Source organism: Psammomys obesus, unplaced genomic scaffold (genome assembly GCF_907164565.1).
Source record: "Psammomys obesus unplaced genomic scaffold, mPsaObe1.curated_primary_1811, whole genome shotgun sequence".
Classification (NCBI taxonomy): domain Eukaryota; kingdom Metazoa; phylum Chordata; class Mammalia; order Rodentia; family Muridae; genus Psammomys; species Psammomys obesus.
Genome location: NW_026596069.1, coordinates 33,589,185 through 33,615,437, shown reverse-complemented (window position 1 = coordinate 33,615,437; position 26,253 = coordinate 33,589,185). Strand labels below are relative to the sequence as shown.

Below are 26,253 nucleotides of genomic sequence, written 5' to 3'. Positions count from 1 at the left end.
TCTCCCAGCTTGCCACAGAATCTCATCAATCCTCAACAGGAAAACCCACCAATCCCGAGCTCCCCCAAACTCAGGAATGGAAATCCGACCAATCTTCCTCCTGGAAAGAAACACACCGCCACCCCCAAAGAAACGCCTGCCTTTTTGCTCAGTTCTCTGTTGCTTCTCTCCAGAGCTGAGGCAGCCACCCTTCCTGGGCTTTTTCCCTCCCGCACGTCTTGACTGAGGTTTGTTGTGTGGTCTGACTTTGTGGTATTTCTTAGCTCCTGACTGCCAGGATACCTCCAGGAGCTGATCTGTAACACTTCAGCAGGAGCAGAGTTTTCGCTGGGGAAACTTCCCACTGTGGTCGCTGAGCTGCAGCGCATCCTGGGGAAACCTTCCCGTGTAGCAGCCAGAACAGAGCTGTAGTACTGTAGGGGAAGCCTTTCTCTTCAGACAGCAACACTTTATTCACCAGCACCAAAGCTAACAACCCTCGGATAGCAACTGAAATCTGCCCTCACTTTGCTATAAACTGCATATCTGATATTCCCACCAAGTATTTGGGAAATTCCATGACACCTGACTTTCTTAAAACAGCAAAAACTCCATGAAACCGGGCAGTAGACTTGGCGCAACTGATTTGGTGTGCTTGAACCATCACTCATTCGATTCTGTAATAAACTGTTGAGGTGATTTACGCTTTCATTTAAGAATGAAAATACAGGTAGAAAATGGAAAATATAAGCGGTAGGATTAACTAGTGTTTTCTGAGACGGAAAATCCTGGCTAGGCTGAAGGAAATACAGGGACCATGAGGCCTGGCTGAGGCTAAAAACAATTGCCAGTCAAGTCAGAGACACTTGGAACCGTTACCCTCTGAAGGGCACGGGAGGACCGCTCCCGTTTGTGCGGTCGGGCGAAGCCTTCCGGCTAGGCCGGCCGCAGACCCCGGGCTCGGGCGGCTCTGGGGGGAGGCCCCGCCCCCAGCCCAGCCGTCACGGCGCGCACGCGCACACCTTCCGTCGCGGTCACCTGCCTTCCGCCACCGAGACAACCCATCACCTCCCCTCGCGCGTGCCAACCCTTGGCGCCTGCGCAGACGGCGGCGTCCGCCCGTCACCATGGCAGCGTGCGCTGGGGGCCCGGGTAAGTGCGGAGGGCTCGGCGGCCGCCGCCTACTGCTCTCCCTGTTGTGGCTTTCGGGTTGTAAACGCGCGTGTCTGCTGGGTGTGAAAGGTTCAAGTACGCTGAAGGCGTCGAGGAGGCCTGGTGGCCGATTTTACAGAGGCCGGAGTGAGTATCTTCGAGTCACAGAAAGGCTGTAGAAACAATTTAGGATAACTCGGTTGTTTAAAAACAAAATGAAAACTAACCCTTAAAAACTAACCCAAAATTAACGCTTAATATAAAAAGCTCAGAATGGTCCAGGAAGGTCTATGCTCCTCTCCTTCCGTCAATACATTTTTCCCACAGGCTTCTGCTGCGCGTTCCTCGGTGGATCCTTCCGGAAATGTCTTACCTACATACCACATGGACTACGATCTCTTTAACCTTCCACTTTTTACATACACATACGCGTTCAGTATCTTTTTGCATTAACTCTTTGAGGATTTTATACAATGTGTTTTGATCATATTCATCTTTGCTCCTCCGTCATCTCCTCCCAGATCCAACCAAACCTTGCTCCAACTTCGTGTCTCTTTTTGTTTGTTCTTATATTTATCAAACCCCAAAGAGGGAATAAAGTGGGTTATCCCAAGGCCTCCCTGTGGTTTTGCACTGCAGTTTTTTTTCTTATTTTTTTATTTTTTTAATTAATTTTTAATACATAATTTTTTAAATTTGTTTTTTTTTTTTATAAATTACAGTTTATTCACTTTGTATTCCCGCTGTAGCGCCCTCCCTCATCCTCTTCCAGTCCCACCTTCCCTCCCTCATCTCCTCCCATGGCCCTCCCAAAGTCTGCTGATAGGGGAGGACCTCTTCCCCTTCCATCTGAGCCTAGCCTCTCAGGTCTTAGGTCTCCTCAGGAGTGGCTGCATTGTCTTCCTCTGTGGCCTGGTAAGGCTGCTCCCCTATCATGGGGAGGTGAGCAAAGAGCCAGCCACTGAGTTCTTATTACTAGGGAACCCACTTGGAGACTAAGCTGCCATGCGGGTTCTAGGGGTCTAGGTTATTTCCATGAATGGTCCTTGGTTGGAGTATCAGTCTCAGAAAAGACCCCTGGGCCCAGAATTTTTAATCTGTTGCTCTCCTTTTTCTTGGGTAGACTGCTGCTACCCAAGGTACCAACTACCAACTGGTAGTTCCTGTCCCCTCCAGGTCTTCCTATCTTTCTTTCATAAGATTCCCTACACTCTGCCCAAAATTTGGCTATGAGTCTCAGCATCTCCTTCAGTGGTAGGTTCCCATCCTGTTCCCTGTTTTCTCACACTTCCGATATCCATCCCATTTGCCTTTCTGGCACTGCAGATTTCTTAAGGAACTTTTTGTGAATGTTTATGGTGCATATTTGTGCGATAAAATGATCATATTCCTACCCCAAACCATAGCGGACCTGATGTCTCTTAGGTATTTCTTCCCATGATCCCCCCAAAAGAGGGAGGGATGTCAAAATCACAATGGAGGGGCTGGAGAAAGAGCTCATTTGAAAAGCTGCTTGCTTTGTAAGCATGAGAGCCGAGTTCCATCCTAAGGACATAAGTGAAAACCAGCAACAAGGCTACAGGTCACTCTGGGGAGATGGAAACGGGTGGATCCCTGGGGCCAGCTAGCCAGCCAGACTTGTCTACTTGGTGAGCTCCAGGCCAGCAAGCCTCCCTCTCTCAAAACACAAGGTGGAGGCTCCCAAAGATGGCCACTGAGGTTTTCCTCTGGCTTCCACATGCTCATGCATCCAAAGGCATACCACAATACAACATAGTGACACTGAGTCTTTGGAGGATTCTGACCCTTCCTTGGTGCACAAGTGTGGAGAATGCCCAGGTTTTTGATACAAAGGAAACAACCTAACTGTGGCTTCAGGACATCTAACTACAGAAGGGGAATTCTGACAGGAGACACAGATACCACCATGCAGCTGCCATTTTCTGGTCCCCTTGTGTCTAACTCTTTGTCCATGTGGAGTCCTTATGTCAGCAGGACTGCATTCCTCCAGGTGTGGATGGGCAGTGTTCTTGCCCTTCTGGCTCCTTGGCTCACAGAGTTCCTTCCTGCACTTCTCTAGCCAGAAATGACTAGTTGAGTTCCTCTCACTACATCACCTCAACTTCTACTGGCCTTCCTCCCTGTAGATTTGTAAGGACCTTGTTATTAAATTTCATACGTACAAATAAACATCCTCGCATCTCAAAGTCATCTGATTAGCAACCCTAAAGGCAGTTGGAATTAAAATATCTCATGCCCTCACTTATATGAAATCTAAAAAGGAAAACGTGAATTCACAAAGATGCTGAAGGCATTTGACTAGCAGCCTTAATTCCTCTTTGCTGTGTAACATGTTGACAGGTCCCATTATTCCTTCTGCTGTTAGCACCATTGCTCCCAATGCTCTCTTCATTCCTGTCTCCGAAATTCTGTTGGATGTGTATAGTTGCCTTGTTTATTTTAAGGGCTCCAGAATGCTCCATATTTTTGACAAACATTTGAAGTTTCACTCTTCTGCTATTAAAGAGAGTGTATTAAGTTTCTTGATGGAATGTATTCTCCAAATGAGCTCTATGTCCGTAGAAGTAGAATTTCTCTATCAAAGGACTGGTATAATTTGTGATGGTTTGAATGAGAATGGCCCTCACGGACTCCTGTGTCCCAGGGCTCATTTCCTTGTTGGTAGAACTATTAGGATTCAAGGCCTTATTGGAGGAGCTGTGTCACAGGATGGGCTTTGAAATTTCAAAAACCCCATGACAGGCTCAACCCCCGCTTGCCTTCAACTTTAAATAAGATGTAAGCTCTCAGCTACTGCTCCCATACCCTGCCTGCCTGTCTGCTCCCTGCTGTGAGGGCCCTGGATTCACCCTCTGAAACTGTACACAAGTCCCCAGTTAAATGCATGCTTTCATAACTTTCCTTGGTCATGAAAGAGGCATAAGTAATCAAATTTACATGTTCCCAAAGTTCCAAAGTAGACTCAACTGAGTGTTGGTGCTCAGTCAGTGTGTTGGATGTAGTTTGAGTTAGGATATTTTAATCCAACCATCAGCTTACCTGAACATGACTCTGTTGTAAGTCACTAAGTACAGAGCAGCAGTCTACCCAAGAAAAATGTATTTAGCATGCTTAAAGGTCCTGCATCATTGTGCCTTGTTACTAATTTATAAAACACCTTTATTAAAAACTTTGAGTGAAGTGTAAAGACAGCTGAAAGGTGCCATTGCAAAACACAATATGCGCTGTTTATGAATGCCTACGTTAGTTCTGGCAACCTATGTGTCAGGAAAGAATGGCCAGTTTTCTAAGTCCTTTGCTCTCTGTCTATCTCATTTTAGGCAGAGTCCTGCTACATAGTCTAGGGTGCCTTTGATCTCATAATCTACCTGTCTTGGGAAAACCGTGGGATTCAAGTGTCTAAAACCACACTCATTGTTCTTTACCATGAATGTATCCTATGATTTGATTGTTTTCTTATTTTGTATTTGTCATAACTGAGAAGTCCTGTGCCATCTGAAATGACTGACCTGAATATTTAAAAAGTATGGCCATGCATACTTTTACACATGTGAACTGGGCCCTGTGTTTGGTAGGCCACTGCTGGGGCCCATGGCTCGTCAGCCGAGTCTCCCCCTTTAAGCAGGGTGCTTGCCGAGCCACGTGATATCAGACATCATCTTTATTGGCCTTCTGTTTTCTGACTAAAGGAGAAGAGGTGTGTAGTTTGGTGTGTAAACTACATACTCACATGCTGGGCTGGAAAGGTTGTTCAGTGGTTACAGCCACTTGCAGAGGACCTGGCTTCAGTTCCCAGCACCCACTTCACAGCTCACTGCATCTGTGACTCCACTTCCAGGATCCAGTGCTGTCTTCTGGTCTCTGCAGACAATAGGCACACACATGGTGGACGTATAAACAGACAAAACACTCACATAAAATAAACAAATATTAAAAATAAAGCCATGTTTATGGGAGATACATGGACTTGGATCAAAATGAACAGAGGTAGTTCAAAATAAAAGAAGATCTATTTTCTGATTAAAGATTACTTTTCCAGTATGTATGTATTTTTAAGGATTTGTTTACTTTTCACTTTTATGTGTGTGAGTGTTTGCTTGTATTTAAGGCTGTGTGTTCCACATGCATGCTCATGGAGGTTGGAAGAGGGAGTTGATTCCCTGGAACTGGAGTTAACAAAGGTTATAAGCATTCATGGTGGTGCTGGAATCAAACCTGGGACCTCTGAAGAGCAGCCAGTGCTGTTAACCACAGAGCCAGGCTTTTCCTAATATTTTATTGGCAATGTGTGATAGCATTTTTTAGGCCTCCATCTGTTGCCAGGCAGATGTAAGTCAACAGTTGGCAGAGGGTAAACTATTACGCATGCAGCATGGGTAGGCACTGCACTGAATAATGAGATGGAGGGAAACCTGTGCCATAAGCAAATGGTGGATACATGCGTTACATGTATCTATGTATGCCAGCTGAACCTGTGAACTGCCTGGAGTTGGAGCTCTCAGCTGCCTGGAGAGTCATGGTCTGAGGGCAGGTGTGTCACGGAGGAGATGGAACCTCAGTGTTTTCATACAGCTGTGGCTTTATGCAGAGGACCTGGCTTCTCGGAGGACTCGATGTAGAATTCATGCTTTTGAACGTCTGATTCTTCCTACATGCTTTTTACACTTCTGCTCTCCAGACCACACCTTATGGCTAATTATAGCATGATGTATGTTTAGATATATTGCAGACCTGCATATCACAATACACGTTCTGTTTTATAAATCAGTTTTGCCTAACCCAGTTGTTTGATTTTTCTCCCTTAATATATCTTTTGCATCTTCATATAAAAACATTTTTGACCTTATACTCCAGTAGTGTCCTCCCCCAGTATACAGCCATGGGAGGGAACCACTGTCTTTTAAATGAATGTCTATGAACATTATTCACAACAACCACGGCATAGAAGCCACCCAAGTCTACAATGACGGACTAGCCGATGAAGAAGACGTGCTGTGTGTTATCAGTAGAATACTATTCAGCAGCCAGGTGGGCTTGGTAGCACACACCTTTGAGCCCAGCACTTGGGAGGCAAAGCAGATCTCTGTGAGTTCAAGGCCAGCCTGGTCTACAAAGAGAGTTCAGGACCGACAAGGCTATACGGAGAAACCCTGACTCAAAAAACCAAAAGAAAAGAAAAAAAGTATTCACTTTTTTGCTAGTAGCCACATGGATGAGCCTGAAAGAGAGTATTGTGCTTAGTGAAATAGGCCAGCTACAGAAAGAAAAAGTATTGCATGATCTCATTTATTTGTAGAATCTTAAAATTTTCAACTATGTAGAAATAGTAAACACAGTTGGCTGTTTACGAGAGAGATGAGGAAGTTTTGGTCAAAGGATAAAGAGCAGGTATGTAGGGTGAGTGAATCTAGAGGTCGAATGTGCACTGTGAGGACGATGGGTAATGAAAATGTCCTGTATGTGAGACTTATGCTAATGAGATCTTAGTTGTTCTTAATGCATGTGCGCGCGCGCACACACACACACACTCACACACACACACACACACACTCACACACACTCACACACACACACTCACACACACACACTCCAAAACTTAAAAGTGGTTACCTATTGGATGATGGCTGTTTGCCTCAGGATAGAAACTGTTACTTGCCATGTGTATCTCACAACATCATGTTATCTACCTTAAATATATGCCCCATCAAAAACAATATTCTTTTCATGTAAATATTGTTATCCTAGGGTCCTGGAGTGAAAATATACTGGAATATTTTCTGAGAAACAGCCAGATCACAACAGAAGATGGCGCTGAGATTGTCTGGTATCACGCAGCCAACCACAAGTCCCAGATGCATGAGGCACTGAAGAGTGAGTGTCTTCTACAAAAAAAATTATTTTCTTATTTCTATTTTTTAAATTTATTTAATTTTATTTACTTCACCTTCATTTGGGTAACATGTTTTGAAATCCAGGCTGTGAGGTGGCTGGCCTAGGAGCCGGCCTGCCAGAGTCAGTAGAGAAGCGAGGGCACAGGTCTCCCTAGAGGGAGCAGCTGCTGCACAGATGCTCGTCTGGAGCTTGGCTCTGCAGGGTGATTGCTGCAGTTAGGAATTATCAGGCTCATTTCACTGTCAGCTAAGCTGTGCCATTTACCCTGGCTACACAGTGATACAAGGAATAGTCTGACACTCAGCTGCTAAAGTGCTACTTTATTTCTCGCCGTTCATATAAAGGATGGGGCTATTTTTGGAGCCTTCAAGCCATCTTAGTGACCTGAAAACCTTGCACAAGCTAGCTTGTTTGTTATATTCACCTGCCGTGGTTCTGATGCTCCATCTTGGCCGGCCTTCCAGCTCCTGGCATGACTGAGCACCTGCTGCCCCCACACTGGTGCTTTCTTGGAAGGAATAAGTGTTTTTGCTTGCTTTGAGCACCCTGGGCAAGCACTAAACTGAGCTATGTCCCAGCATTCTTTTTACTTTTCTTTTTTCTTCCCTTTTTGCATTTTCAACTTTAAATTCGTTCTGTGTGTCTGTGCACCCGTGAGTGTGCTGGTGTCCAGAGGCCAGAATAGGGAATTAAAGTCCCTGCATTACAGGCAGTTATGATGCTTCAATTGAACTCAAGTCCTCTGGGAGGGAAGCTACAACTCTTAACAGCTGAGCCATCTCTCCAGCCCATCATTTAGTTTTTCATCAGACATCCTCTGTTGTCTAGTTCGGTCTTGACTAAATTCTGTCTTTTGCCTCAGCCTCCCAAGAAGTAGAAATAACAGCAGCATCACCAGGCCAGGCCTGGCTAACCTGCCACACAACCTTTGGCATCAGTTGAATTGCCATTTCTTAAAAATAAACATCTGTTCCTGAACCCAGATTGATCACCCCCCAAGCCCACCATGGCCTGGAATGCACCACCTTGCCTTGTACCTTCTGTGCTGCTGTTTTCAGTGAGTAGGCTCCTGAGTGCTGTTCTGGCAGGGATCTCGGCTCCAAATGAGTGCACTGTATTGACAGAGCACATGTTACCCACTCTCCAGTTAATAAACCTTTGAGCTACTTCATTTTTGGCTACTATAAAGACTGTTACTGTCTGCCCTGTAAACTGGCATACAGGAGGCCTTCATGTGGCAAAGAAGTCAGCAGACAGGATCAGACAAGGAGAAATGTTACTGAAGTACACCTAAGAAAAGCAGTGGGTGAATTCCCAGAGATAAGGTGGCATTCCTGAGAGGGAGGGGTAAAGCCCTCTTTGCAAGAGTGAAGGGGGACAGTGTCACTGAGGAGGCTTGAACCTGATGGCACAGGCTCTCATTTTCTTATTAAGGAGTACATTTTACCGTGCAAGTTGTTTTGCTCAAGGCTGATGATTTGAGGAAGCTTCTGTGGGCCATAAGGTTAAGGCTCCAGATGTCTGGGTAAGACATTATGGGTTGCTGGGAGCCAGGATGCACGTGTCCATGGCCTGGTGTGCTTTTCTGGGGAGCTGTTGTCTTTGATCCCCATATGTAAGTTTTGAGGGGTACGCTTTTAGCTTTCTTATATTGCAAGCAAAGGAATGTCTAATCTGAATGTCTAATCTAAATTTCGCTTTTTAAGGAACATTAAGAAAGTGTCAACATTTCTAAAATTATTGTACTCTTTTGTATTCCTATTGATAGTGAGGATAGGGTTCTAATTTCTTTATATTTTTGGCCAGCACCCTAGTGTGTACAAGTTGGTATATGACACTGTGGTTTAGATGTTATGTTTCCTGACAGGTTAAGTGCCCTTAATGGGCTGACAGAATGGCCCAAAGGGTAAAGCCGTTGCCACCAAGCCTGGCAACATGCGTGAGACCCCAGGGACGCACATGGTGGTGGAAGGAGAGAACCAGCTCTCACAGTGTTCACCGCCCTCCGTACATGCACTTTGGCATGCACACGACCCCATAAACAACTAAAATCTGGAATAATTTTTAAAGGAGAGCTACCCTTGAGCCTCTGGTGGCTTATCTTGGGGAAGTGACCCACACCTGTAGCTGACTCTTCCTCAGACCACTACTGGATTGTGAATCGCAAACTTCTTTTATGTGCATGCATCTCCCATAAATATGTGGGCTTTATTTTTGAGATTTATTTAATAATTTCTGCATCTGAGTGTATGTCCACCAAGTACTTGCATATTGTTTGCGGAGGCCAGATGGGCATTGGATCTCCTGGAACCCAAGTTATAAGCAGTTTTGAGCCGCCCACATGGATGCTGGGAAATGAACCCAGATTCTGCAAGATCAGCCAGGGCTGGTAACCACAGAGCCATCTCTCTAGCCCCAGCTTGTGGGTTTATTTCATACCAAATCATAAACCATTCCTCTGCTTTGTGGTGGTCTTCAGTCTGGGTTGATTGGTTTGGTTACTGTGGGCACAACACTAAGTGTTCTAAATTCTCTTCACCTAGTTGTGTGGGAGCAGCTGTCCTTCTGAGGTTTCATAAAGGGCCTTGGAGCTGTCCTGTTGGCTGTGTTGGCGCTGAAATTATATTTTATTGTACTTTGATTTGAAAGTCTGTCTTCTCCAAACTCATATTTTAAATGTAATTGCCAGTGTAATTGTATGGCAGGTGGAGTCTGTAGAGAGGTATTTGGGTCTAAGTTGGAAATATTCCTCAGTATGCTATTAAAAAGCCTAACAGTTAATTATTTCTCTTCTTTCTTCTCGTTATTATCATAGGCTGTTAAAAGAAACCAATTGTCACTTTGAGTATCCCTAGAAAGCACCCACATGATCTCCACAAATTCATCTGGTGTCCTCTCCATCTTCTGTCGTTACTACATGGGACGGTGTTGTCAGAGTTTCCTAGGGTGCAGAACAGATAGGACCACCAAGATTGCTCAGTGAATGCATACGCTTGCTACCAAGGCTCACAACTCACGCTCATGGTAGAAGGAGAAAACCAGCTCTTGCACATTGTCTTCTCCCTTCCACAAGCACTCCATGGCATGCATGTGCATGCACATAGACACAAATGCACAGAAAATAACTAAATAAATACAAAATTTAAGACAGATGTTTGTTCTCAAGTTACAGCTAACTCCCATGCTGTTTCTTCCTTAAAGGCTTCCCTAGAACCTAATGCTATATTTCAGGGTTTTATTAGGACAACATCCACTCTGTTTATCTCCTGGTAGCAGACATCCAGAGCCGAGGGTGGTGGTACGAAGTTGGAATTCCAGTGCTGGGAAGCTGGAGTAGCACAGGTGCAAGTGCCAGGTGCAAGAGGCCAGTCCAGACTACAGGTGAAAGCCTGTCCCACAAAACAAGTCACTTAAAAAGTTGCTGAGCTTCAAATTAAAGCCACTAATTTTTATGTAGCATTTCAGACACAAACAATGATGTCCATGAATCTAATTTGAATATCAAGAAGATAATACATGTGTGTATCTCTCCCATTTCTCTGTCTGTGTATCTGTGAGGGTGCGGGGGTGGATGTGTGTCTACGTGTGTATCTTTGTGTGTGCCAGTGTGTGTGTATGCAGGTGTGCATGTGTCTCTGCATGTATGTGTGTATCTTTGTGTGTGCTGGTGTTTGTGGGGTGTGGGGGTGTGCGTGTGTGTGTGTGTGTGTGTGTGCTGGTATGTATATGTGTGTGCAAGTGTGTATGTATCTCTACATGTGTGTTTGTGTGTGTCTGCTAGAGGTAGAACCAGAGCCTTGTCTATACTACTAAGCAATCAGCACCTTTGAGGGACATTCTCTGCCCAAATACACTAATTTTTGTTTCTATAAAACTCCAACAAATACCTTATAGGCTTCTCTTCCCCATCTGTGCCCGCTTTTCCAGCTAGCAGAAAGGATTCGTGGGTAGGATCGGGGCTTAGGAGCTGTGTGATGTAAGGATAACATTCGGCCTCATCCAGTGCATTCAGCAGTTATGTGGGCAGCGTGTCTTGGTTCTCCAGCGGGTACTGACACGCTGTCGAGGTCCCGGCCCTGTTTGTAGTAACAGAAGCTCTCTTCCTTGGGCAGGTGCTGCCCACATGATAGAGGCTGACGTCCTTCTTCCTGGTGACGGATCAGAGCATGGCCAGCCGGTCATGGCCCATCCTCCTGAGACGAGCAGCGACAACACTCTGGGGGAGTGGCTGGCTGAGGTCAGGAAGAGCAGCAAGGGCATCAAGTTGGATTTCAAGAGGTATGTTTACAGCATGCTTCTTGCTGCTGTACAGTTGACTTCTGGGAACAGCATTAACACATGCTTCTCTGCCTTGGACTACCTATTCTTTCTCCTATACAAACAGACACTGACATTTTAGGTCAGTACTTGCACATTCAATCTGATTTTGTTTTATACTAGTGAAGAGGCCTGAAAGTCCTTAGTAATCAAAGCATACTTTAAAATAATATTTTGCAGGAAATGATCATATGAACAAGAATGAGTGTCCTTTCCCTCCCAGTGGCTATCATATGGCATTTGGCCATGTAGAAGCTATAAAGTGTGCAGTTGCTGGGATGCAGACTGATTTCCCACCAGCCTCCAGCAGCTGCCACTCAAACCTGGAATTGGTGACGAACCCACCCTCTCTCTGAATCATACCTCAACATGGATTACCCCAGGGCTGGTAAGGCAGCTCAGCAGTTAAAAGCTTGCTGCTCTTCCACAGGACCCAGGCTTGTCTCCCAGCACCCATGTCAGGGAGCTGAGAACAACCTCAACTCCAGCTCCCGGGGACTCAGCACCCTCCTGGCTCCTTCAGACACCTACACCCATGCGGCGCGTGCGCGCGCGCGCGCGCGCGCACACACACACACACACACACACACACACACACACACGTACACGTCAAGATAAGATGGCTGTAATGAGTGCGAGTTTGAAAAGCTTGTGGGATTACTGAGATGACCCCAGCCGTTTGTGGGTGGGCACCTAGCAAACCTCATTGCCTTGTTGTGGTGAGCACAGACCTGCTGTGTGAGAATCTGGACTGACAAGGACTGTGGGCCGAAGACCAGATGGCTTTATGGACAGTGAGCTCATCTGCTTTACTGACAGTCTTAGTGCTGGCATGGCTGAGATTCCCCGAGGACATCTGCTGGGCCTCCTCGAACCCCGAGCCTCCTGGGGCCAGAGCAGCCTTCTCTGTGCACTTTAAAGGCTTTGGCTCCGTGTAGATTAGCTTGTGTGTTTGTAAATTCTTTTTTGTTTGTTTGGTTGGTTTGTTTTGAGAGATAGGGTTTCTCTGTGTAAGCCTGGCTCTCCTGGACTCACTTTGTAGACCAGGCTGGCCTTGAACTCACAGAGAGTGCTGGGATTACAGGCGTGCTCCACCACACCCAGCTCTTGTTTGTAGGTTCTAGCTGTGAATTTAGTGAAGCTTTATTTTTAAGGTTTGTTTTATTCTAAATTAGTGTGTGTGTGTGTGTATGTGTACGTGTGTACATGCATGGAAGTACCCTCAGAGGTAAGAAAAGGGCACCAGACTCCCTGGACCTGCCTGGATTACAGGTGATTGTGAGCCCCTAAACTTGCTGGGAACCAAATTTGGATGCTCTGCAGAGAGCAGTGTGCCCATGCTCTGATGGGGACTGTAGGGGTGGCTCGGCTCTGCAGTGAGAGAGGACACGTGTGTTAATGACGCTTCTGAAAGCTTTATATGTGTCTTACATACGAGTTCCACAAACACCCCAAGAAACAAGCCATCACTTTCATATGATGAGATAGAGGCTGCGGGGAGAAATAGCCTGCTGGGTTCAGAGAGCTGGATAGAGAGCTGTCAGCCTGGCTGGACATGGACAGCTCACTTTTTCTTTTTTTACTTTTTTATTATTTTTCCTGTCTGAGATGCTTGGGAAACATGGAGCCTTGTACATGCTAGGTACAGGCTGTACCACTGAGTTAAATTCCCAGCCTGAGAGTACACATTCACATTCTTTTTTTTTTTTTTTTTTTTTTTTGAGAATACTGAAAATATTTATTTAGTGGCAGGGAAGTTACAAAGTTACAAAGTAGTTTTTGACTTAGAAAGTAACAGAAAAATATTTTAAAACATTAATATACAGTGCACTTTGTGAATTAAGGCGTCAACTGGAGAGGCCTGGTAAAGATTTGTGGTGTCCTCCCACTTTGAATAGGAGATAATCTTTTTTTTTTTCTTCAACTTTTTTTTGTTTATTTTTTATTTTTTTAACTTTTATTAATTACACTTTATTCACTTTGTCTCCCCCCATAAACGGCCCTCCTCCCCTTCTAATCCCACATCCCTCCCCCTTCTTCACACATGCCCCTCCCCAAGTCCACTGATAGGGGAGGTCCCCCTCTCCTTCCTTCTGATCTTAGGAACCTACCACAGAGAGCCTCTGAAAGGCTCTGCCCTGCAGACTATCAAAGCAGACGCTGAGACTTATGGCCAACTGTTGGGCAGAGTACATGGAATCTTATGAAAGAAGTGGGAAATAGTAAGATCTGGAGAGGACAAGAACTCCACAATGAGAGCAACAGAACCAGAAAATTTGAACACAGGGGTCTTTCCAGAGACTCATACTCCAACCAAGTACCACACATGGAGATAACCTAGAACCCCTGCACAGATGTAGCCCATGGCAGTTCAGTGTCCAAGTGGGTTCCATAGTAACGGGAAGAGGGACTGCCTCTGACATAATCTGATTGGCCTGCTCTTTGATCACCTCCCCCTGAGGGGGGAACAGTCTTACCAGGCCACAGAAGAAGACAATGCAGCCACTCCTGATGAGATCTGATAGACACATTCTTTTTTTTTTTTTAAGTGTGTGTGTGTCTGTTTGCATGCAGATACCACAGCAAGCCTGTGGAGGTCCAAGGACAAGTTGCAAGAGTCAGTTTTCTCCTTCCACCGTATGGCTCCTAGATTTCATGTCAGGTGGCCAGCCTTCCCAGGAAGCACCTTTCTTTACCAGGTGAGCTATCTAGCCGCCTGAGTTCTTAACCAGACCTGTACTAGTCCTGTGAGTGGAGCAGAAGGTCTTTTAGCCAAATTTTAGTAGATCTTGTTTTGTGCTTTTAAGTTATTTTGTGTCATATACAAATGATCATACATGATTATAATATGGCATTATAATATATAATTATTTATATAGTAATATAGTAATATGTGGTGATGTTTAAATTTTATCTGAAGTTTTAGCTGACTCTGAGGTTTTAACAAAGACGATTTTCCTTTAAAATACAATTTTAAGTTACTTAAAATTTTAGGTATGATTTTTATTCAGTTGCTCTCAATTCCTAAGTGAAATTCCTAAGAATACAGGATAAAGTAACACTAATTTCTGTACTTTTTACTTTTGCATTGCTGTATATGTCAGACTTTGTCTCCAGGCTTCAGAGGATGGGTGTTGTCTGTGGCAATGCTCTGGTGAGATGACTGTTCCCAAGTGACAGACCATGGAACCACCTGTGACCAGGTGCAGGGATTGCCCTCATAGGCCTGCCCCGTAACCTCCTAGCAGTGCTGCAGGCTGAGACCTGAGCCCTCAGCAGGAGCCTCTCAGGAGCATTCAGAGGCTGACCTTAAGTATTATGCTGTTGTATTTACTAGAGTATATTGTAAACACTATAACTTTGTAGTGTTTTGTTGTTATTGTCTGTTTGCTTGTTTAGTTTTGTTTTTTTGAGTCAAGATCTTGAGCTTGATACATATAGTCCAGGCTTGTTCTCCCAACCCCACCAGCCTCCTCAGTGCTGGATGATGATGATGATGATGATGATGATGATGATGATGATGATGATTATGCTTTGAAATGAAGTATTGTAATGCATCCAGTTTTGCTCTTTGGTTGGGTGTTTTAAGACAGTGTTTCTCCCATGAAGTCCTGGCTGCCTTAGAACTCACTTTGTAGACCAGGCCTTGAATTCAGATATCTAACTGCCTCTTCCTTCTGAGGACTTTGTTCTATTTTCCTTGGAATTTCTGCTGATTTGTTTTTGTTTGTCTGTTTGTTTGTTTGTGGTCCCTGTGGATTTAGAGTTGAGTTTTTAATGGCATCAATGTAGTAGAAGGCAGGAAGCATTACAGAGAAATACAGGTGGCTAAATTAGAACCTGCAGGGCCCTGTCTAATGCTAATGTGCTAATCCACTAAAATCCAGTGCATCCATTTCCTGGACAGAATGGGGAGAATATGCAAGATAAATGAGACTGGAGGCCAAGGGCCACATGGTCTCTGGTTTTAGCATATGATTTAATAAAATTTCTCTCCTTAAAGTAGGAGGCACAGGAGAGAAGCACAGACAGACACACCCATCCTTAGGAAGAGCAGCTGCCACTCCCACCCCCATGGTTCTCAGCAGCCAAAACAGTAGCACAGGAGCTTGGCAAACTTTTCTAGAGGGACAGAAAGGTTCATCTTAAAGGTTGGAAGAACCTTTAGAGGTAGTGAGGTTTTCCACTTAAGTTGATGTGTGTGTGTGTCTGCCTGACTGCGTGCCCATGTGTGTGTGTGCACGTGCTGTGTGTGCTTATATCTGAGAACAATAAGACATACACACACAAATGATATACTGACCTTGCTCATTTGCAAGCTGGGCATGGTGTCCCATACCTTTAATCCCAGGGCCTGGAAGAAGAAGCAGGGGAATTTCTGAATTTGAGGCCAGCCTGCCCTGTATAGCAAGTTTCAGGCCAGCCAGAGGTACATAGTGAGGCCTTGTCTCAAAACCAACAGATAAACAAATAAACAAACAACAACAAATAAAAGCCTTTTCTGTCTTGAAGTATGTGGGTTGTGACAGAGTGGTTGTAATCCACTCTTCAAGTGGGATTAAAACATCCTCTCTCATTTCCACCGCAGTGCTCCCAATACACAAGGAATCTGAGCTTATACTAGCTATAGGAAATGGATTTTTTAAAATTTATTTTTATTTTGTGTTCATTGTTGCTTTGCCTGCATGTACGTCTGTGTGAGGGTGTCAGATGCCGTGGAACTGGAGTTATAGACAGTTGTGAGCTGCCATGTGGGTGCTGGGAATTGAACCCTGGTCCTCTGGAAAAGCAGCTAGTGCTCTTAACCACTGAGCTGTCTCTCCAGCCCCAAGGAAATGTTTTTATGCTTTCCAGACATTTTTAGAATTTTTTTTGTCTTCAAATTCAAATCATGTATGGAGGAAAAGAGACCTTTTTTCCTGTAGGATTGTGTTAGAATTAATTTTATCAAAGGCTGATGTGGCATGAACCACTCTAGAATGTGCCAACCTGCCCTGCTACTTCCTGAGTATGACTGGAAAAAAACCATTTATATCTTTATAAATTTATATCTTTCTTACATTATTTCACTTCCAGTGACCCAAATGTAGAGTTTTGAAGCCCTTGTTTGGGCCATAGGTTCTGGCATTATTCACATCACTATAAAATCTATACGTTCTTTTCATGAAAAAGAATTTGTATTAATTATTTTATTTTTTTAAGATTGATTTTTATGAAGCCAGGTGTGTTGGGACACACCTTTAATCCCATCATTTGGGAGGCAGAGGCAAGTGGATCTCTAAGTTCAGGGCCAGCCTAAACTATAGAGTGAATCCAGGACAAGCTGGGAGTACACAGAGAAACCCTGTCTCAAAAAAACAAAAAAGTTTCTTTTTCCTTATGTGTGTGTGCGTGGGTGTACACTGGGTGTGCGGATGGCGATGCAGGCCAGGAGGGTGTGTGAGGTCCAAGCTGAGGTCGTATATAGGTTGTGCACCTCCTCGTGTGGCTGCTGGGCGATGAGCAGAATAAAGCGCATATTTTGAGGTGGGGGGTGTGTGAGTGTCCCTCTCTGGTCCCGTATGACTTTCCATGTCTGACGCTGAGAACAGGAAGATTTTCCCAGTGCAGGCAGACTCCCAGGTCACGAACTCTCTTTCAGTCTGGCGGCCGCTCGGGCGTCCATGCTGCCCCTGGAGGGTGTAAAGCAGCACCTTCGTCGTCCCGTGTGGATGAATGCTGATGTTCTTCCCGGGCCACAGGGGAGCGGCCAGGTAGTGGATGCCAGAGCCTTTGTAGACACTGTGACATCCTTCTTTCCAGATGTGACTTTCTCCTTGGGTTGGACAACAGGATGGCATCCTGAAAAAGTCAACGAAGGTAATAATTCTAATCATGTGTTTACCATTGATTAAAATATCCTGCAGTTATAACAGCAGCACCGTTAACACAGAGCTAAAAAATCATCCCGCGTGGTTTAAGCTCGAAAGGGAAGACCCAGCGCTGTGGGCATGTGTCCTTCTTGGTGTTAGTCCTCACAGCCCCGATGACGTCTGTGTGCAGCTTCCATGGCGAACACTTCTGTGCAAGGTGTGCAAGCAAAGTTGTCTCTTTACCAGCTTTGAGTGCATCCCAAGTGTGTCTTTGCAAAGGTGTGAAATATTCTGGACTTATTTTTCTGTAGGGTATAGAGCAAACTCACATGTCAGCTGAAGCACATATGAGCTTCTCAGGCACAAAGAGGCCAGAAGAATGAGTGTGGCTGAAAACACAACACTGTCCCTAACGTTTCATTGTTGTGGGTGGTGTCTTAGGATTTTATTGCTGTGAAGAGACACCATGACCACAGCAACTCTTATAAAGGACAACATTTAATTGGGGATGGCTTACAATTCAGATAACTCCATTATCGTCATGGCAGGAAGCATGGCATGCAGACATACATGGTGTTGGAGAAGGAGCTGAGAGTTCTACATTTTGATCTGCATTCAGCAGAAGGAGACTGTATGCCACACTGGACATAGCTTCAGCATAGGAGACCTCAAAGCCCGCCCCACAGTGACGCACTTCCTCTGCACATCTTCTCCAACAAGGCACCTTCCTTGTGCTATCCCCTATGTGCCAAGCTTTCAAACACATGAGTCTGGGAAGACCATTCCTATTCAAACCACCACAGGTGGCTTAATGATGGAGTACTTGCTTGGCATGCCCAAGACCTTCAGCTCCACCCAGAACCATTGAAAGTAATCTCCCTTGTGCTGTGATGCTTTGACTCATGCTCAACTCAATCGAAAGTTGTAGAGCTTTCTAGGATCATCTGTAAGTTGCTGACAGAGTTGTCTTTTCCTGGGTAATTTGGGTTTTTAGTTAATTGACTTCCAAGATCCAATCAGAAACTTTAGTTCCTTTCTTCTCACTCCAGGCTACAGTTGGTCAATGGTGAAAGAGATGGACTACATATGCAGTGGACTAACCCAGCCTGTCACGTTCCCTGTCAGGGCAGCTTTAGTCAGGCAATCTTGCTCTCAGTTGCTCTGGCTATTGAAGAAATCAAACAGGTATGAATTATCACCATGTCAGTATAAGGTGTGCATGTGTGGACACTACAGAGTGAAGGGGTGGGAAATTTTCCAGGCTATGACTGCAGTCCCAGCCCGAGGAATGAGGGCAGAGGGATTAGGAATTCAAGATCATTCTCAGCTACAAAGGGACTTGAAGTCTAGCCCGGGCTACATGGGACTCTGTCCAAAGAAGAAAAAAGGGTCTGGAAAGGACAGTGTGTGAAAGGGAGAAGGAATGAAAACTGGCTGGTCAGCAGACAGACTGCCTTCTTCACGAACTGGAGAGCATGGCTCTCCCCCTCCCCACAGTCTGCGCGCAGTCATCCTGACTGATGATGTCATCTTTCAGTTAGTAGAAAAGGTAGTTTATCTGTGAATGCTACCATGACAGAAGTATGTTTCATACAAAATTTTAATTTTTTGATGTACAATGGAAGGTTAGCAATGGGGCTAGCAAGATGGCTGATCAAGTACACGTTTGCCATGAAAGCCTGGTGACCTGGGAACCGTGGAGATGTGGAGAGAGAACAGACTCTACAGTGTTGTTCTCTGATCTCTATACACACGCCGTGGCACATGCATGCATGTTTACAGCAGCACACACACACACACAAAATAACAGTAATAGTAGTAGTAATAGTAATAATATAAAAACACATTTTGGGGACTGGAGAGGTGGCACAGTGGCTAAGAGCATGTGCTGCTCTTGCAGAAGACCTGGGTTCAGTTCCCAGCACTCTGGCGGGTGACTTTGAGCTGCCTGGTGCCTGAGCTAAGGGATCGCACCTCCAGAGGCACATGCACTCACCTGCACATGCTTGTTTACAAACATACATACACACACTTAAAAATAAAATCTTAAAAAATAATAAATTTGATTTAGCTGAGCCACATATGAAATATTGAAGTGTACTCTAAAGGTACAGATATTTTAAAAGTTTGGGGACCACTTTTGTGGGCTAGTAGAAAGCCCAGAAGTGTCAGAACTCCGAGTGGGTGTAAGCTGGCATTGCATCTATCAAAGCAAAGGTTTGATGACTGTGTAGAAGCAGCTAACTACTGAGAAACTACTGAGAAAAAGCTGCACTCACAGCTTTCCTTGGGCTTTTTGCCAAGTATATCCTCATTCAGTTAACGTTTGAATATCAACTTGTCAATGCATGCAGGCTAGGGTAGCTTTTTAGAAAAGGTTTATTTCATGTGTATGAGCGCTTGTATGTTGTAGTGCATTTGTGCCCGGTGCCCACAGAGGTCAGAAGAGGGCCTCAATTCCAGATATTCTGGAATTGGAGTTACAGATGGTTGTGAGCCACTCTGTGGGTCCTGGGAATTGAACCTGTGTCCTCTGCAAGAACAGCAAGTGTTCTTAACCACGGAGCCCTGTCTCCAGCTTCAGAATGGAAGACTTTTCTTGGTATTAAAGGCACCACTTCCAGAAGCCATGAAAGAAAGTTTTGCTACATTTGAATACATAAAAATCAGAAATCCTGGTAAAAATAATATGATGATGCTTGTCAGAGAGATATAAAGAATTGTAACACATTGAATTGATTAATAATAAAAAAGAATCCCAACACATAAAAAAATTTACGACCATCTAGCAAAAGGCCCAGCTTAATAATTTGCCAAGCTGGAGAGTAGAGGAAGCAGACATGTTGTACGTCGTAGATAAACTGATTGATTTCCTTAAAGAAAATTTTGGCGTGTTTGTGGATTTTTATCAGTAAGGACTTACCTACCTAGGAGAAGTTCATGTAAGCACAGAGAGCATACTAGCAGAGTTTCAAAATATCGCTTGTAACTATAAAGGACCCTGGTACCCCGGTCAGAAGCTGGCTGAGAATATTCCGTGCTACTTCTCAGTGTTTTACCACCTCTCGTTTTTCCATGTGTGTATGGCATGCCAGCCCTTTCATGTGTGTCTCCATTCTGATTCTGGGTTGATCTGCATTACTTTCCTTCTAAGTTTTAGGTATGAGCATTCTGTGCATTTCATAAACTGTCCTGTGCTTTCTTATGTATTCAGAGATATCGAAAATAATCCTAAAATGGCCTGCACGTGAAACCCTCTAAACCTGGGGCTTTAGGGAAGGCTGAACTTGAATGACATTTCCATTAACTAGTTAGTGAATGGTTTGTTTCTGTTTCAATGGCTTTAGAAGCCAAGTTTCATAAATTATATTTCCTTAGAAAATGGTTTATTCTGTCCATGTTTTAAAAAATTATTTAGATACAGCTGACTGAAATATTCTAGTATTCTCTTAGTTTCTTACAAGTCTTCAGTTCCTTGATGTATCTGAGATTTTTCCACTAATTTCTTGACTACACTGATAATTTTTATGTGTGGTGCACACGTGCATACATCTTCATATGTGTACACAGGTGTAAGCAGATGCAAACACAGGCCAGAGAGTTGACGTCAGGTGTCGTCCTCAGTCACTCTCCACCATATTTTCTGAGAGAAGCTCTCTCATTGAAGCTGGTGCTCACAGATGGGCTGGGCTGGCTAGCCAACCTGCCTGGGGATTGCTCTCTCCCTTTCTCCCCAACTGCCCGTGCTGAGGTTGCTGATGTGCTCTTAGGCCATCACACCCTTCTCCCTGAGTGCTGGGCACCCTACCCAGGTCTTTGTGCTTGTTCAGGAAAGTTTACCCACTGGGCCATCTCCACGTTCCTAGACTACATGATAAATCTGTAAGATCTTGGATTGGATTTATATTCCTTGTGTATGACTTAGTAATTCCTTCCTTTTCTTCCTGAACACATAGTTGCTGTTTTGTTTTGTGGTGTTGTTGTTTTTTTTTTCCATTGCTCCTGTTGGATGCTTACACTGCTGGTTTTTACCTTTACATCTGTTCAGGTAACTCTCGAATTACTTATACTAATATAGGTGTTGAATACTGTTCTCTTTCTCAGCCCTGTGCCTGAAATGTATCCTGTTGGTCTTCCGGAGCTTCTGGCATTGCTGATTTGAACTATTCTGCAGCTGTTGCTTTTTCTTTTTTTAATCTCAGACATTATTTGGAAAAAAAAAAAAAGTTAGCCATCTCAGTAGTAGCTTCTATAAGTCTCTCTCTAATATTTTCTGCTTTTATTGTCGTGTAAACAGATAACATCACATTTCCTACTTTGTGGGTTTTTAATTGAAGAGTATTTGATGATGATAAATCTGTTGTCCTATTTCTAGGTGGCCTGTTCTCTTTTGTGAGTCTTTGTATCTATTTTTATGGATTACCATGTGGTTTTGATTACTGTGGTTTTGTAATTTGACTTTAAATCAGAATGTGATACTTCCAATATTCTTGCTCAAGAGTCTTTTGACATTCAAAGCTTCTATGGTTCCATATAAACTTTAGGATCAATTTATTTCTATAAAAATACTGTAGGTACTATGTTGGCTTGAGTGAGAATTGTCCCTCAGAGGCCCAGGTATTTGCACACTTGGTCCCTGGTTGTGGGGCTATTTTAGGAAGGTTTCGGTGCTGCAGCCTTGCTAGCAGTGTGTCCATGAGGCAGGCACTGAGGCTAGAGAGGCCCACCAGTTACTGGTCTCTGCTTCCTGCTTAAGGCCGAGATGTAATCTCTCAGCTCTCTAGTCCTGTCACTGTGCCTGCTGCTCACTCTGTCCCTCTGCTATTCTAAGCCAACATAAACACACTTTCCATGAATGCTTCTGGCCTGGTGATACTTTACTTATTAGAATAGTTCTCAGCTCTATTTTCCTGCACATGCTGGGATTTGGTTTTATTTATGATTGAATAAACCTCCACTGTGCATATGTACCACGTTTTCTTAGCCATCGATTGGTGGAAGCTTGGGATGGCTCCACTCCTCACTATTGTAAATGGTGTGGCAGTAGGCGTGGACCTACAAGGATCTGTCTGATAGGCCGTGTGATCATTTGGGTGTATGTCCAGGAGGGCCGTAGATAGGTCTACAGTAGTTTTATCTTCAGTATTTTGAGCCACCTCCACACCAGTTTCCTTAGTGTCTGCAGTTTCACGTTCCCGCCAATGTTTTCTTTTTCTACATCCTCTCCAGAAGTTGTTATTGGAACCTCGAAATTTTTATTTTCATTTCTTTGTTGGCTAAAGATTTTGGAGAATTTTAAAAATATTATTGTCTGTATTTTTTTGAGAAATTTCTATTTAATTCATTAGCTCGTTTATTGATTGTAAGATTTGGGTTTAGATGTTTAATTTGTGCAGTTCCTTCCATATTCTAAACGTTAGCTCCAAAGTACCGCTGGCACAGACTCCCTCTGTTCTGTAAGCTCTGTGCTCACTCTGCTGTGCTGTCTTTACTGTGGGGGAACTTTCTAATTTCATGTCACTTCGTGGTCAGTTCTTGGCGTTATTTCCCGTGCTGTTGGAGCTCTTTTTAGGAGGTCCTTGCCTACCCCTGTATTCCCTGTGTTTTCCTCTGGCAGATTCAGAGGCGGCTTTCCCATTAGTACCACCTTGGCTGTAGCTCGGCATTCCAGTGAGTTGTGTTGCTGGTTTCATTTGATCCTGAGAATGTTTTAAATTCCTGTCTGCTTTATTCAGTGGCTCACTGTTCATTCAAAAGAGTATTCTTCAGGTATTGTGAATGTTGGTAGAGTGCTTGCCTATTATACAAAAGTCATGCCTTTGTCTCCTAGAAACGAGTAAGTAACAAAAACGCATCATTCAGTCTGAAAGTTGGCTTAGTTTCTGTGGTTTCTCTCGCTGTTGATTTATAGTTTTGGTTCAATAGAGTAGGCTACATTATTAGGAAGTATTTCAATTTTATTAAGGATGGCTTTGTGGCCTGTAACTTGATTTTAGAGAAGATTTCATCTATCGCCAAGAAGTTTTTGTTCCCTGTTAGTCAGTTGAGATACTGTATTGTGCAGCTATCTCTTGATTTGTGGCATAATTTAGTTCTGGCGCTTCTTGGCTAATTTTTTTGGGGGGGTCTGGAGCACCTACCGAATGATAAGAATGGGGTACCAATGTCCCCACTATTGCAATCAGGACCTATCTGTCCTTTCATGTCCTTTAATGTTTGTTGGATAAAGCGGAGAGTCCTAAAATTGAGTGCATGAATGCGTCTAATTGTTTTCTGCCTTCTCTATGGGTTCTTTTCTGAACCTTCAGAAGGCTTCTCCGTCTCCTCTAATGAGGTTAGGTCTCCATGGGCAGCTAGGGCTGGAGACCCTTCAGCACTGTTGCAGGTACATGTCTTCCTCTTGTACTCACTGACTGCCACAGTCTGGGCCTTCTTTTAGCAGCAGGTGAGGCTGGGAAATGTGGCTCTTGTTTGTATAACTTTGTGTAGAAAGAATGAAGAGGTTTGTTATATAAGAGAAAAAAAAAGGATAATTGAATGAAGCCACCAGCATCTGCCACAGTCTCGTATACTGTTTAGCTCCTGCCTTTTCATTTTCCCTTGAGTGACTTTAAATTTAATTTCCCAATCATTAATGCATGAGTTCAAAAACCAAATAGGACCAAAGAGTTGCTGTGAAAGCCTCCCTCTGCCTATGCAGTCCTCCCTAATCACAGTCATTAGTATCTCGTTAACCAGCTACCAGCTTCTTCATGTATATATGTGTTGTTATAAAAAACAAAACAAAATCCCAAATCTTTCAATTTTACCAATGAAGACTCAGGAGCCAGAGGCTGGGGTGAAAGTCTATTAGCTCAGAGAGGCAGAGAAAGCACCCAGCTACTCAGCCCAGGTCCCAGGAGGAAGAGGCCTGCTAGTTTACCCTACAACTCAGGAGGGAAAAGGCAGTTAGCTAAAAACCAAAGAGCCAAAGACTCAAAGCCAGGAAAGTGAAGAGCTCTTTCTTCTCCACGCTGTCTTAAATTCTTTTCTCTCAAAGTCCATCCTTAATGCTTAATATCTCTCAGCTGATTTCTTGCTCTAGCTCTTGATCTAGGGTTAACTTTTTGTACAAAAAGTTCTTGGATTAAAGGGATGTGCTAGGGCTGACCCAGACCATAATCACCTGTTTACAATAAATAGGAAGTTCTTGGATTAAAGATGTGTGTTAGGGATCAACCACACCAAACAAAAGACACCAGGGTTCAAAATGGGATCAAATATCCTGCCACAAATATGAGTGAAGATAAATACATCTTTTTCTTTTTTCATCTTTTCAAATGAAGGCATCTGTTTTTACATGCATTGCTTCCTGAGTAAGAACACAGGAACAGGTGAGAGGAGAGGGCTTCAAGGACAGGCCGTGATAAAGCCAGGCTACACAGATACCCCAGTTGGCTGGCCACCCACAGTTTCTTGCCGTGTGTTTTGGTTACACTGACATTCACTGTATAATAATTAGTTAACAAATCTACATTTGTGATTTATATACCATCTGTGAATTTTCACAATAAAAATGTTTTAAAAAATATATCCTGAGAATATTATTTAAATGAATGTAATTTAAAATTTAAAATCATATTTTATTTCATTTCAGTTTTAATAAAACGGAGAGCTATTTAATGGGGTGGAACTGACCTGGAAAGTTCTCTTCTTAACCTAAATTATCATATCTGTGTCTTGTTATAAGGTCCATTACCATGGTACCCAGATAAAATAATAGATTTCATCTGAGAAAAAACAAATAGCCAATGTCTACTTTCTTATTTCCTGTGACCTATACTGTACTTCAGAATTCTCTTGGGTATGAGGTGTCACCTCTGAGGACTAAGTCTGAAGTGTTTCTTTACTGTCACACCTGGTCAGGACAGGTAATAAATTCATGTTCCTCACTTACCTTGTGTCATCATTAGTAGCAGAAATGCTTCAGAGTCTCTCCTGGATCCCAACAAGTTTATGGGGGAAATAGGAATGTGACTACTGCAGTGTCGTGTTTCCCAGGCATGGTGCCTGATCAGTCACATCAATACAAAGGGATACGGAGCAGATAATGTCCAAATTCTAGTATGTTCATGCATATGTAAAAGTTTGCATATACTCTTATTTTAAACTTCATTGTTCTTCCTTTTTCCCTTTGTTCATGTATTTTATGTGTGGTGAGAGGACGACTTGCAGGAGCTGGTTCTCTCCCTCCACCCTGGGCTCTCCAGGACTGAGCTCAGGTCACTGGGCTTGGCCGGCAATGGGTGCTTTTTCCCAGTGAGCCCTGTCACCAACCCGTTTGCACTTGTTTATGACATCTCTTGGCATTTATATGGCAGTAGCGGGATCTGTTTTGCCTCTGGTCTTTTTGATGTTGATTAGGGACCAAAGCAGGGCAGTGGGGTTAGACCATTCAATAGGCTTTGGGGAAGTTTTCGTCGCTTTCTTATCTTTTACTTTTACCTCTATGCTTCTGTTTTAATACAGGTACAGCCTGACTGTTTGGACTGGAAAAGATGACATTTATTCCACTGAAGATTTACTTTACATTAGAGACTACTTTAATAAAACTCAAGTTTTCTATGATGTTTTGGAACCACAAAGCCATGAATTTAAACGAGCCATTGGAATCCAAGCCACTCTTTAAGAATACAGTTCTTAAAAAAAAAAAAAAAAAAAAAAAAATTCAGTTTTCCTAAATAGTTTTTACTTTGGCTTTGGTTTCATGATCCTTCTCTGCTTTGGTCTGAGTTGGCAGCTGTGTTAATGGGATTATTGCTGTGTTACACGTGTCCAGTCAGGAGTGCCTGTGTGCACGTGCTTTGACTTTACTGTCTATGGTGGCACACATCTGTAAAAGACTTTTGACAACCGAAATGAAGGTGTTTTCAGATGGAAGGAAAAATGTTCAATCTGGGTGTGGTGGCATGTGCTTATAACCCTAAGATTTGCAGGACTGAAACAGGAAGATCAAGAGTTCGAGGCCAGCCTGAAGTACATTGTGAAACCCTGTCTCAAA

The 26,253-nt window shown here is 43.8% G+C and overlaps 1 protein-coding gene across 1 annotated transcript; it reads left to right on the top strand.

Annotated features, from left to right (window-relative positions):
• The first annotated feature begins 1,053 nt into the window (after positions 1-1,053).
• Fam151b (family with sequence similarity 151 member B) lies at positions 1,054-25,950 on the top strand. Its single transcript, XM_055625287.1, has 6 exons — positions 1,054-1,131; positions 6,898-7,023; positions 11,157-11,322; positions 17,003-17,220; positions 18,263-18,398; positions 25,722-25,950. Exons 1-6 carry the CDS (start codon positions 1,107-1,109, stop codon positions 25,879-25,881), a joined length of 831 nt encoding a protein of 276 aa, XP_055481262.1. The 5' UTR covers positions 1,054-1,106; the 3' UTR covers positions 25,882-25,950.
• Positions 25,951-26,253: the final 303 nt, after the last annotated feature.

Excerpts from the sequence above, each read along its gene's own strand:
- Fam151b (XM_055625287.1), top strand. The coding sequence starts at position 1,107 with ATGGCAGCGTGCGCTGGGGGCCCGG. Across the intron at positions 1,132-6,897 it reads AGCGTGCGCTGGGGGCCCGG|GGTCCTGGAGTGAAAATATA; the intron begins GTAAGTGCGGAG and ends TTGTTATCCTAG. Across the intron at positions 17,221-18,262 it reads TCCTGAAAAAGTCAACGAAG|GCTACAGTTGGTCAATGGTG; the intron begins GTAATAATTCTA and ends TTCTCACTCCAG.